Source organism: Oncorhynchus tshawytscha, linkage group LG20, assembly GCF_018296145.1.
Source record: "Oncorhynchus tshawytscha isolate Ot180627B linkage group LG20, Otsh_v2.0, whole genome shotgun sequence".
Taxonomy (NCBI): Eukaryota; Metazoa; Chordata; class Actinopteri; order Salmoniformes; family Salmonidae; genus Oncorhynchus; species Oncorhynchus tshawytscha.
This window is the reverse complement of record NC_056448.1, coordinates 20,618,265-20,631,492: the sequence shown is the minus strand read 5'-3', so window position 1 is coordinate 20,631,492 and position 13,228 is coordinate 20,618,265. Positions and strand designations below refer to the sequence as shown.

The 13,228-nt window shown below is 47.4% G+C and overlaps 1 protein-coding gene across 2 annotated transcripts in view; it reads left to right on the top strand.

The window, feature by feature from the left end:
• LOC112219324 (pappalysin-1-like) overlaps nt 1-13,228 on the top strand; it is a 126,587-nt gene that overhangs the window by 46,084 nt on the left and 67,275 nt on the right. For both annotated transcript variants that reach the window (XM_042302314.1, XM_042302313.1), the window contains exon 10: nt 2,241-2,437. In XM_042302314.1, the coding sequence (XP_042158248.1) occupies nt 2,241-2,437 (197 nt within the window). The remainder of the gene's footprint in view (nt 1-2,240; nt 2,438-13,228) is intronic.

The following is a 13,228-nucleotide window of genomic DNA, read 5'->3' as shown; positions in this document are numbered from 1 at the left end:
ATCGGACACTATAATGAAGGGACCTTCTGTCTGTCGGTCTGCCTGTTGAACGAGCGGCTAACACAGAGCATGGTGCAGCCTGACGTGCTCTCAGGCTAGGGAGAAGGGACAGATACTGTACACATACTGTTGCCATAAGGGAATAAATTAAATGTGTATAGGCTGAGGAGGGAAGTTGACTGGGTTCCCTTGTTGAATAGAGTCATCGTACAGCTTCACAGAACAGCTCTCGTTCTCTCTGGCCTCCCCCTCTTTATCTATCTATTCCCAACGTTATTCAGCCTCCTTCTACCTCCTTGTTTTCCTCTGTAACCCTTGCTTTCTCCTCCTCTCTCTTCTGGTTCATCAATTTTATCATTGTTTCCCTCCTGAACTCAATCACCTCTTCTCTCAGTCTCTCCTTCTCTTTCTCTCTCTCTCTTTTTCACTCTCAGTTTCTCACCTTTTCTCTCTCTGCCTCTCACTCTCCATCCGTTTGGAGTGGCAGGAGTGCATTCTATATGCCCCCTCTGCAGCCCCTCGTTTCAACATCGTCAGAGCAGAGTACAGCACTAAGCGGAGCAGAGCTGGGGAGGGCTGGAATTTCGAGGAGGCCCAGCCAACTTGGCACAGAATGCCGCCTTCCCCTTAACTGGAACCCCGACACTGAGAGCACACGCACAACCCAGCCTCCTCTAGCCCAGCTCCAGCCCAAACTCCAGCCCCAGCTCCAGCCCCAACTCCAGCCCCAGCCCCAACTCCAGCCCCAGCTCCAGCCCCAACTCCAGGCCCAGCTCCAGCCCCAACTCCAGCACCAGCTCCAGCCCCAGCTCCAGCCCCAGTCCCAGCCCCAGCTCCAGCCCCAGCTCCAGCCCCAACTCCAGCCCCAACTCCAGCCCCAACTCCAGGCCCAGCTCCAGCCCCAGCCCAAGCCCCAGCTCCAGCCCCAGCCCCAGCTCCAGCCCCAGCCCCAGCTCCAGCCCCAACTCCAGCCCCAACTCCAGCCCCAGCTCCAGCCCCAGCTCCAGCCCCAACTCCATCCCCAGCCCCAGCTCCAGCCCCAGCTCCAGCCCCAACTCCTGGTGGGATGTCTGGAAAAGCCATACTGGTGTATCCTCCTGCCTGGTCTCGCTCTCTCAACTCCCTCTCTCGCCCCCTCCTCTCTCTCTAAATAAAACAGAAACGATCCTAATCTGTCAAGTTCATCAGATAGTGTTACGCTCCTGGAGGCCCTACTCTTTCCCAGCCTTCCCCTGCAGGAGAGGGCACCCCTTGAGTGTTACTTTATTTATGCAGACATCCCATTTCTGTCAACTGAAACGAAAACAATGATGGGAGACAAGCAAGGGAAAGCTGGAACTGCTGAGAGGGCAGAGAGGGCAGACATGTTTACACTCTGTGAGAGGGGAGGGGGAGGAGGTGAGAAGAGAAGAGAAGGAGGGGAGAGAGATGGATTTTAAAATACTCCCACTGTTGATACATTGTACTTTTAGAGAGAAACTGATGTTATGGTGTGCAGCAATGGAGTTGCATCTTGTGGGATGTGTTTGCCACTCACTGTTGGTCAGTATCTGAGAGAACTGTCTCTGTGTTACCCAAGATGCCTTGTGTGCTTGAGGAAAAAGATCCCTTCGATAATGGACTCGTCCACTTACCAGTCCTCAAAGCACACACTCTAACAAATATATATATATATATTCCATTTAGCAGACGCTTTTATTCAAAGCGACTTCAAGTCATGCATGCATACATTTACGTATGGGTGGCCCAGGGAATCGAACCCACAACCCTGGCAGTGTAAGCACCATGCTCCACTAAAATACCGACCATGCTAAAAGTGCTTATTTAAACAAATAAAAGCTTTTTATCCTAAACAGATAGCATCTCTAGCTTCCTCTATCCCCATGTTGAATGCTCTCTACCAAATAGTTTTCGGACCTCATGAATAAAGCAGGAATAATCGTTGAGGTGTGGTACAGTAGTGAGTGTGGCCTAAACATCCAACACAAGACAAGACAATAAACCAAGACAATATCAACTATTAGCAAATGCAGTTGATAGTTAAAGTGCAATGGATAAGCTATGATATATATATTGCGTAATCTGGGCCCAGTTCAACAAGTTCATTGACATCAACACTAACAGTATTGAAACTGTTTTCAAGTTCATTCACACATTAACCTCCACACAATCCAAACGGTTTAAGAGTGAACATTAAGATTGAATCTCTTCACTCTTCTCTCTTCTCTCCCTCCCGCCAGAGGAGCCCAGTATGTGTTACTTCTACGACGGTGACGGAGTGTGTGAGGACTTTGAGCGGGAGACGAGCGTGAGGGACTGTGGCCTGTATACCCCCAGTGGCTTCTTGGACCAGTGGGCCACAGCCGTGCACGTGTCCCACCAGGAGAGTCTCTACTGCCCTGGCGAGGTGGCCGCCGGCTATCCTGCTGTCACTAAGGTACTTCCTTCAAATTATTAAAAAAATAATGTTTACCCCTTTTTCATGGTATCCAATTGGTAGTTACAGTCTTGTCCCATCCCATGCGGACTTGGGAGAGGCATGCGTCCTCTGAAACACAACTCAGCCAAGCCACACTGCTCACCTAACCCGGAAGCTAGCCGCACCAATGTGTTGGAGGAAACACTGTGAACCTGGCAACCATGTCAGCGTGCACTGCACCGGGCCTGCCAAAGGAGTCACTAGTGTGAGATGGGACAAGGACATCCCTGCCAACCAAACTCTCCCCTAACCCGGACAACAGAGCCTGGACTTGAACCCAAGATCTCTAGTGGCACAATGCAGTGCCTTAAACTACTGCGCCACTTGGGAGGCCCAGCTACTTCCTTAATGTACATCCTTAATCTACGCCACACCACATTATAGGTAGTGTTCAATAGGGCACTCAACAGAAAACATTTGAAACACTTTGCAGCAAACTTTGGTGTTTGTTATTGGTACTTGTCCAGGTAATCCTCCATTTTTCAGCACCAAGTAGTTTTAACAATGACATGGTTTTCCATAAGTGGTTATGACAGACAGATAATGGTAGCCAATGTAATGTGTACATGCCACCCCACATTACCTTGTTGAATATTTTTGGTATTATTTAGCTACTTATGAATGTCTGCATCTGTTACTGTGAGCTGAGTCTATGTTCAGGGGCTTGTAAGGTCACGAAGACAACGGATGTCTACACTTCACCTTGACAGGCCCCCATGATGTCAGCATTTTGTTTGGGAAGTTTATTGCGCTTTCTCATCTCAGAAGTCTCCAGCTTTTCTTTTTTGGGGGGGAGGAAACTGAGCCCGAAAAGCTCTTGAAAACGTTATCTGATTCATTTTTGGCCCCGGGGTGTTGTAAAGAGAGAGCTGTCTGTTGTCTGAGGTGAAGTTTATAGCTTTCATTAATGTAATGCTTATGGAGGACAGGAGAAGATATCATTGATTCCACTCAGAGACTCTGGGGCCATTGATCTGTTGCTGTCTTGGGACACAGGGAATCACTGAGTGCCAAAAACACACTACACAGAGAACAACTGCATTAGGTTCTGTCCTATTGAACCTCTCTCTGCTCTACAGGCCGTTTCCACAATGTTATTAGATTGGATATAATGATTAACAAAGTGTTATTTAATTGGAGGCAGGCTTATTAAAGGACCCCACAAAAGGGCAACGTAACTCATGTTCTAGAGCGGAAAAGCTTGATCAGGTTCCACCTCAGAAGAATGACGCAGGTTACTTATACATATTAATGAATTGGGGGTGGGAAGGAACGTTGTGGTGATTTCTCCCTTCAAATAGGGCACTGACAAGCTTTTTGTGTAGCTAGCTAGTATGCTAACCTTATCTCGCTTAGCTAGCTATCTTGCTAACCTTATCTAGCTAGCTAATGTTATCTGTTGTTGCTGTCTTATTTACTTTTTACTACACCGTATTCAAAAGATTAGCCAGCTTGCTAGGGATATGGCTGGCTATGGCTGGAGCTGGGTTTGTCATAAGCATTTAAGGGAAAACTTTCCAACAGAAACTAGTATCTTTGACTTCACCAATATAGTTGTGGCATTTTCCATAAATTGTTACTGTGAATCAGCTAAAGAAATAGTATTAAGATGAATCTCCGGTAATATGGATAACTGTTGAAAGGTTGACATGTGTTTTTCTACATTGTATTGGACACGGACCATGCAACCTTTGGTAGGTAGGCTGCTGGCAGGCTTTGGCTGCAGTACAGAAAAGCCCGTGCTCATAGCTCTCATAGGGGAAGAAATGACAGTCTACAATGACTTTGCTCAAGATGCACACCGCAAATGACAACACCCTGAGCACATCAGACACAAAACACCAATACAAATGTGACAACAGTACAACAAAATAGATAAACAAGGTCCTTGAATTTTCTTTCGCAGCTTCCTTTTCATTATAGGACAGACAATTGTGGTTTCTAGCTGCACCAATCAAAGCAGTGGAGTGTGTAGTGAAACAGTAGTGAATGGTAAAAACCATTCATCTTGGGGCAACGGGGGGAGAGGGGTTCCAAAATGAAATCATATCACGCAATTTAACCATTTCTAAAATTATCATATATATTTTTTAATACAGACTAGCAAAAAAATTATAGCAAATTGACAAATGATGCAATGGATTATGATAACTTTCTGTTATTAAAAAAGTGGAGGCGCAAAAACATACGTTTGAATTTGCTCCATGGCTCAGGAGGCCAAGTGGACGCACGGCTGTTTGGCTCAGCTCAAAGAGGAAGCAGTTTGCAGCTGTTTCTGATAAATAAACAATGTTATAAAATCCAGCCCTGAAGCGAAATTTAGTCTGGAAATTATTTTCACAGTATATCATAAGAAAACACGACATTGACACAATTTCCATGAATGTCCCACTTCGGATTTCCCAATTCAAGCCCAAATATATCATACTTTGACTAAAACAATTACTCACTAGCTAGGTTTCCACCCAATTGGCGGCAGATTTTCATGCAAATATTCTAAAATCTGCATAAACAAAATATGTACATTTTCCCTCCAGAAATGTATTTACATAAAATGGATTGGTTGTGGATAAAAGTCTGTGCTTGATGACGTAGTGCACATGAAAATGACTTTTGCAGTTAAATTCCCATGTACTGAATAAAAAATACAAGTTTAATGGGGTTCCATCGCATTTTCAACTCACTGATGGTTTTGTCACACAAATGTTTGCGTTATATACATAGCAAATGTGCCAAAAGCTCAAAAGCTCATCACCTTCCACTTTCATCACCTTGTTAAGTTCATCATCATTTATTTCATCTGTAGCCTAAGAAACTGTATGCTTTCCTGAGTCACAATGAGGAGAACCATGCAACATATCATATTACTTCGATATGATGGCTATTATATCAATATTTTTTTGCACAAGTGTTTCCACTGATATTTCTCACATAATTAAGCTTACCGATACAATATGATCCCGCCTTCTCTAGAATATTTTCTTTTGTTGACATTTTGAGGGAAACCTGGTTATTGACTTAAATCATTGTGCAGCATCTTGAGTAACTCAGAAAAAAAAAGTGCCGCTGTTGTGGTACTTTAATGTGTTATATGATTGGACATAGGGAAAATGGACTGGTATGGAACGGACATTTTTGTATTATTTGTATAATATTATACTGTAAGTATGTATGTGACCATTTCTGCCCGATTGACAGAGATCTTACTATAAAGCCAAACCAACATTTCAAATAGACAGGAATCATCTTACAGACGTCAAAAAGAGTGGCATACATCCCACTGAAACTATTGGGACTAGAAGCACTTCAGTGTGGTCCTTTGCAGCTCAGCTGGTAGAGCATGGTCCTTGTAAGGCCAGGGTAGTGGGATCAATTCCTGGGACCACCCACATGTAAAATGTATGCACGCATGACTGAGTCGCTTTTGGATAAAACATATATTCATGTTTTCAGAACTGTTTTTGCACAAAGAATGTAATTGAGTCTACGCAGTGTTTTCAATACAGAGAAGGGTGGCCTCTCAATACAAGTGTTGAGCTCCTTTTGTGACGTCAATGTTCATACTATCTACACGAGCTCACAGCTCGATGCGTGTGAGAGAGGAGACAAAGTGTGTTCCCACCAATCTAGTTGCATAAGAAGCTATTTTCCCTGAAGACCCAGCAGAACAGCACACGTGCTCCAGAAATGATTTCTACTGTGAAGAACACAGTGCCCTGGGTCAGCTTGAGATGGTATCACTGCCAAACTGCAAGGCCACCTACCGTAGGCTACACACACACCATCACATGCACACACACTCACACTGTACGCATACACACACATACACCATACAACAACATCTGACGCTATCCAGGAACAGCAGCTGCTACAGTAGCAGCATGTGTTCACCCTGAGTTAAGGGCCTTGTGGTTTCAGTGTCTTAAAACACTCGGATGAAAAACGCTGGGTTTAGTTGGGTTCATCTGACATGCCTTTACTGTTGATCGTTACAGTAATGGCTACTTTTCAGCACATGCTTCCTCAACCTGTCAGACTTCCCTCGGACTCCCCGTGCCCAGCTCCTGCCACACCTTTAGGGAGATCCTTCATCCAGACGTGGCACGCACACACTCTATTTGATCCTGGCCTGTGCGCTCAGAGATAATATCTCCCCCAGTCAAGATGACAATAAAGCTGTCTCACAAAATTAGAGTACTCAGCTACCTCTTTGTATGGGCTACACGCCCCACACACAATATCCCCCGCCTTCCATTCTCTCTCCCCCAAAGGTGGGCACAGGAGATGACACTTTCTGATTTCCTGTCTACTGTAACCAGAGCACCTAGGGTTTATTGGTAACATAAGCAACTTCCACAGACTCAAGTTTGCTCGTTACAGTTTTCCCTCCATGCAAGACTGATTGGGGCACTATCCAGTTCTGCTTCCCGCTGAAGGTTGCTACTGCACTGTACCGAAGCAATGTTGTTCGCCCTTAACTATACATATAGGTGCTTTTGGGCAATGTTACGTGCTGTAACTAGATAGTTACACACGGGTGTAACAGCTACTTTTCCAGCGATGTTGCTGATACATAGACTTTATTGTTTTCTTTCATGACTTTTCCATGTTTACTGTTTAGTGCAGATTTCACTTGGACATAACAGGTTTACCAGAAACCTACAGTTTCCCACTGTACCATATACATTCTATTCACGCTTTGAGGCTGAACTTCACATGTCATGGCTCAGAGCTGTGAGGTCATGGAAACGAGTTTGGGGCATGGAACCATGGGCGCTTCTGATCTGGATCTTCAGTGGTAAACAAGGGCAAGGGCCGCCCACCAGCCAGCAGCCCCAGCCCCCCCATCGTGGGTAACTATGTTTGATGGCAGCTAGTGTGGGTGATGGTGGAAGGCTCCTGGCTCCAAACACTCTTGTTGTTTTCTACCACGCTTGTTGTGTCCCCTACCGTGGTCGGGGCAGTGTCGGGCCAGGTGGGGTTTCAACATTGCAAAGGGACAGGGAGGCAGGGTGTGCGGGGACCAGAGGGAGAGAGCTAGTGATAGGAATCTGTCAGGATGCACGAAAGGAACAACAGACGAATGGAGGACGAAGGCACTTGGGATGATTTTTACTGGTTATTCATGGAATCTGACTGGGGTTACAGGCAGGCCAGACGCACACAGGCCAACATATGTCTGCACCTGGTTAGATACAGTAAATTAACTTCTTATAGGAAGTTCAGGGAAAACTTTTGCCAAGCAAGTCGATGGTGGATCATTCTCATCCACACATCTGCAACACTGAGCTAAACTCTGGCAGCTTCCTTCTTCCCTCCGTTTGGGTGAGCAACAACCTTCCAGCACCAGGCCATACACAAGTACAGAAGAAACACATCATCCCCCTGAAGACACATGCACTGTCTGACAGTCTGGCCGTCAGGGCCAAAACCAGGCTGAGAAATGATATAACGCAGCATGCAAAGACTTGTGCTTAGGAAACAAAATATACACATTGCCACTGTGTGTAGCAGCTGAGAGCTGAGTAGCCTGCAGTCTTTCTTCCTTCAAGAAGAAATCAGCGATTCAGAGTGACACGCATCTATCAGAGGGCCACTGAGCGTGGCTACCGGGCTCGCCTGTTGACTTTTATAGCCCCTCGCCCTGTCGGAGGGCAGGGCCCACGCTCTGTTTGATTTTCTTTCCTAGTTGTTTTTCTTCTCGCCGTCAGTTTTATCATGTCGGTTGCACAGTGTACCGGTTGTGCAGGAGGGTAACTTACTCCATCCAGAATGAATGTGGAGGTGGCGCTCCATTGAGATGTCTTGCACTCTGAGAATGTGTAAAGGGCACATGGGACAGACAGACGAAGACAGAAGGCGATAGAGAGAGTGTGAGAGAGAATAGGAAAAAGAATGAGGCACAGAAATAGGATGTGAGACAGAGACAGACAGAGAGAAATAGAGTAGGAAAGGGAGAGAGAGAGACAAACAGACAGACAGAGAGAAAGAGAGTAGGAAAGGTAGGGAGAGAGACAGACAGACAGACAGACAGACAGACAGACAGACAGACAGACAGACAGACAGACAGACAGACAGACAGACACAGACAGAGCGAAAGAGAGAGTAGGAAAGAGAGAGAGACAGACAGACAGAGACAGAGAGCGTAGGAAAGGGAGAGAGAGACAGACAGAGCGAAAGAGAGAGTAGGAAAGAGAGAGAGACAGACAGACAGAGAGACAGAGAGAGTAGGAAAGGGAGAGAGCGAGGCGGACAGAGAGGAGAGGAAGAAGGCAGACAGTGTTTCTTTGTACAGTGTGCTGTGCTTTCGTCACCAGCTCAATTCCCTTCACCAAAGACCTCAGACAGTTTGTTAATGGATTATGTCTGCTGTCAATTTGATCCTAGCGAATAATGTCTACACCCAGTAACACAGGGAGGAGCAACGCTTCAGATGTGCATTTTATGGAAAATGCCATGGCTTAGAATTAACATTTCAGAACAAATAATGGACACTAATGCATAAATTGGCAAAACCCCAGTTTCACACCCCAAGGACAGCCCTTATTTAATTATTTGAAACAGATTCAAAGTCATCACAACTCTGCTTTTTTATTTAATTAAAATACCATACAGACACAAGAGATGCAATTAACTTAAGCATTAAGACAATGTGAGGGTTGATAAGTGTTAATGATGATACCAATCTGCCTCCTTGCACATTTGAAATGTGTTTCTTGGCCAATTCAACTGTCGTGCTAGCTTCATCTTCCCCATTGAGGAAGTGGTACGATGTTAGGGTTCGCCATGTATAGATGCATATAGAAGACCAGTGTTTGAGGCTTTGGGAAGTGTACGTACATGAACATATGTTTTTGCTTTCCCATGGAAAACATGCACACACACACACACACACACACACACACACACACACACACACACACACACACACACACACACACACACACACACACACACACACACACACACACACACACACACACACACACACACAGTCTATCCAGCAGCAGCTACAGTAAGTCGGCAATGCTTCATGTAGGATTATAGTCGTGGTCCCCAGAGGATTCAATGTACCACTCCTGTCTTTGTGCAGCCCAACACAATGTTCACACAGTAACACCATGGGATATTTATTTTAGCTGGGTTAATTGGTGAATTGGGCTTAGCGCTAGCAACCAGCAACGCATATCACAGTAAACCATTTAATGGTGAGCCAGGTGATTTCTCAGGGGATGGATGCTGCCCAGCGATCTCTGACGCAACCCCGGTCCAGAGCCCTAGAGAGCCCCAGTGTTTTATCATGGATCCCAGGCAGACTACAGGATAGTAGCAGTCCACTGACGCCGCAAATAATCACCAGCATATGATGCTGAGCCCAGGCATTTAGCACGTTAGACCATGTATGTGCATGGGCAGGGAGCTATGGATCGAGATTTCTTCTCGCTGGCAACTAAGACGATGTGGTCCCTCAGGTAACTCATCGTTGACTAGAAGAGGAGGAGAGAAGAACATGAGAGAAGAGGAGGAGGAGGAGGAGGAGGAGGAGAAGGAGGAGGAGGAGGAGGAGGGGAAAAAAGTGTCTGGCTAGTAAAAACAAGGAAACAATCACCGTGGTTTTGTTCCGAGTCCCAGAAGTGCAGTGTGCGCAGGCAGCAACACACACACCAAAGCCCATCCAGTAGCTAACAGCTCTGTGCTCTCGGTGAGGAACTACAAGGAAGGGCATGTTTCCCTCACACTATAAACCCACTCCAAACCACACTCCTCGTCAGGCTTGCGGCCAGTGACATAAGCATGTGGTAACATTAAAAAAGCCCTGAATGGCGTTCCGACGTTCTCCTGTTTCAATTATCATTAAGGGGACCATCTGGTAACCCCATCAGGTCGGGTTCTGGAGGTATCTGCAGCCCTCATTTACATTTCGAGCTGTTAACACGTAGGTTTTGGCCGCAGGGACGAGTGTTGGACGTGTTGAGTGAGGGACATTTATGTGCCAGTGGCAGCCTGACAAAGAAGGCCATGCCCAAGGAATCCATTGCCATTCTGAATCCATCTGCGATCGGCTGGTTGGCCTGGCACTGGTGCACCCACCCACCCTGGTTCTGTGGTCGTAGCACCAGCCACTGCTTAGGTCTTGACAGATGAGATCAGGGGAGTAGGTAGACCACACTATTACTTTGCCCTCAGCTCACTCGCTGGGCTGCGGCTAGAACATGGCCTCCTCTCAGTAGGCCGTATAAGCCCCGTTATTAGCTCGGTAGCCAATGGGACGGTGTGCCTGGCGGTAAGGGTGGGGTTGGGGAGCCGTGTCTCCTCGGTGACAGGACATTACCTCACACGTCAGGCGCTTACCAGCATTCCGCTAAATAATGGCGGTTTGAACCTCGCACAGGACTCGACCCGCAAATGTCTCACAGATGCTCGCCTCTTCCGCCCTGATGGAGCTCTTATTTATGCTAACTTTCACAAAACAAAGCGGGGATGAATGAAAAAAAGAGAAGAAAAAGAAGCCAAGCAGCTGTTTACTGGATGTGTTTCGATGAAATAAATAAACACATTTGGGAGCCGTGGCCAAATAAGAAACATCCGCTCCCCAAATGTGCCGTAATGTGTGTTGAATCCAGTGTACTTAGGGAGGGGCAGCGAGGACATAGAGGAAACCGGCGGTAGTCAGCGAGGGCGGACAGGCTCCAACAAACGCCGTGTTCCAAAGCTGTTCATGACCAATCCTGAGAGGCCAAACAGGGTCACCCCTCGCCCTGAATAGGCCTTTCATAAGCTACGCAGTGCACAGGAGCAGAATGTGGACCATTCTGTTGAGAAGCAACACAGATGTTTATGGCTTGATTAGATGTCATTCATATTTATGAATGAAAATATTTGCAGAGAAGTGTATACAAGCATGGGCTAATTTCAACTCATGAACCGAGTCCCAGAGATGCTGCATGTACTCTCCACTGCAGGATGGCCATGAGGTTAGAGAGAGAGGAACTGTGAGATCACACTGCAGCCAGTTAACATATTGTGAGTGGGCTGCTCTTGGGTGGCTGAGGTTACTGTTGGGTTTGGGGTTACGCTTGGGGCCTCTCCGTCTTTCTCTCTTCCAGCTCGCCTGACTGTGTGTTTATAGCTATAGACCTAGGGTTGGGGTTAGGGCCCTCTCTCTTCCATCTTGACTGTGTGTGTGTTTCCGCCTAAGACTGAGGTTAGCTTTGGGTTCGGTGTTATGGTCTGGGTCCTCTCTCATCTCTCAGCCTGGCTGTGTGTGACTGGTTGTAGAGGTTGGTGTTATGGTCTGGGGCCTCTCTCTTCTCTCAGCCTGGCTGTGTGTGACTGGTTGTAGAGGTTGGTGTTATGGTCTGGGGCCTCTCTCTTCTCTCAGCCTGGCTGTGTGTGACTGGTTGTAGAGGTTGGTGATATGGTCTGGGGCCTCTCTCTTTTCTCAGCCTGGTTGTGTGTGACTTGTTGTAGAGGTTGGTGTTATGGTCTGGGGCCTCTCTCTTCTCTCAGCCTGGCTGTGTGTGACTGGTTGTAGAGGTTGGTGTTATGGTCTGGGGCCTCTCTCTTCTCTCAGCCTGGCTGTGTGTGACTGGTTGTAGAGGTTGGTGTTATGGTCTGGGGCCTCTCTCTTCTCTCAGCCTGGCTGTGACTGGTTGTAGAGGTTGGTGATATGGTCTGGGGCCTCTCTCTTTTCTCAGCCTGGTTGTGTGTGACTGGTTGTAGAGGTTGGTGTTATGGTCTGGGGCCTCTCTTTTCTCTCAGCCTGGCTGTGTGTGACTGGTTGTAGAGGTTGGTGTTATGGTCTGGGGCCTCTCTCCTCTCAGCCTGGCTTTGTGTGACTGGTTGTAGAGTTTGGTGTTATGGTCTGGGGCCTCTCTCTTCTCTCAGCCTGGCTGTGTGTGACTGGTTGTAGAGTTTGGTGATATGGTCTGGGGCCTCTCTCTTCTCCCAGCCTGGCTGTGTGTGACTGGTTGTAGATGTTGGTGTTATGGTCAGGGGCCTCTCTCCTCTCAGGCTGGCTGTGCGTGACTGGTTGTAGAGTTTGGTGATATGGTCAGGGGCCTCTCTCTTCTCCCAGCCTGTCTGTGTGTGACTAGTTGTAGATGTTGGTGTTATGGTCAGGGGCCTCTCTCCTCTCAGGCTGGCTGTGTGTGACTGGTTGTAGAGTTTGGTGATATGGTCTGGGGCCTCTCTCTTCTCTCAGCCTGTCTGTGTGTGACTGGTTGTAGAGGTTGGTGTTATGGTCAGGGGCCTCTCTCCTCTCAGGCTGGCTGTGTGTGACTGGTTGTAGAGGTTGGTGATATGGTCAGGGGCCTCTCTCTTCTCCCAGCCTGTCTGTGTGTGACTGGTTGTAGATTTGGTGTTATGGTCAGGGGCCTCTCTCCTCTCAGGCTGGCTGTGCGTGACTGGTTGTAGAGTTTGGTGATATGGTCAGGGCCTCTCTCCTCTCAGGCTGGCTGTGTGTGACTGGTTGTATAGGTTGGTGATATGGTCAGGGGCCTCTCTCCTCTCAGGCTGGCTGTGTGTGACTGGTTGTAGAGGTTGGTGATATGGTCAGGGGCCTCTCTCCTCTCAGGCTGGCTGTGTGTGACTGGTTGTAGAGGTTGGTGATATGGTCAGGGGCCTCTCTCCTCTCAGGCTGGCTGTGCGTGACTGGTTGTAGAGTTTGGTGATATGGTCAGGGGCCTCTCTCTTCTCCCAGCCTGGCTGTGGCTAAGGCTTCCCTCTGCAGAGGTGATCTAACTTCTA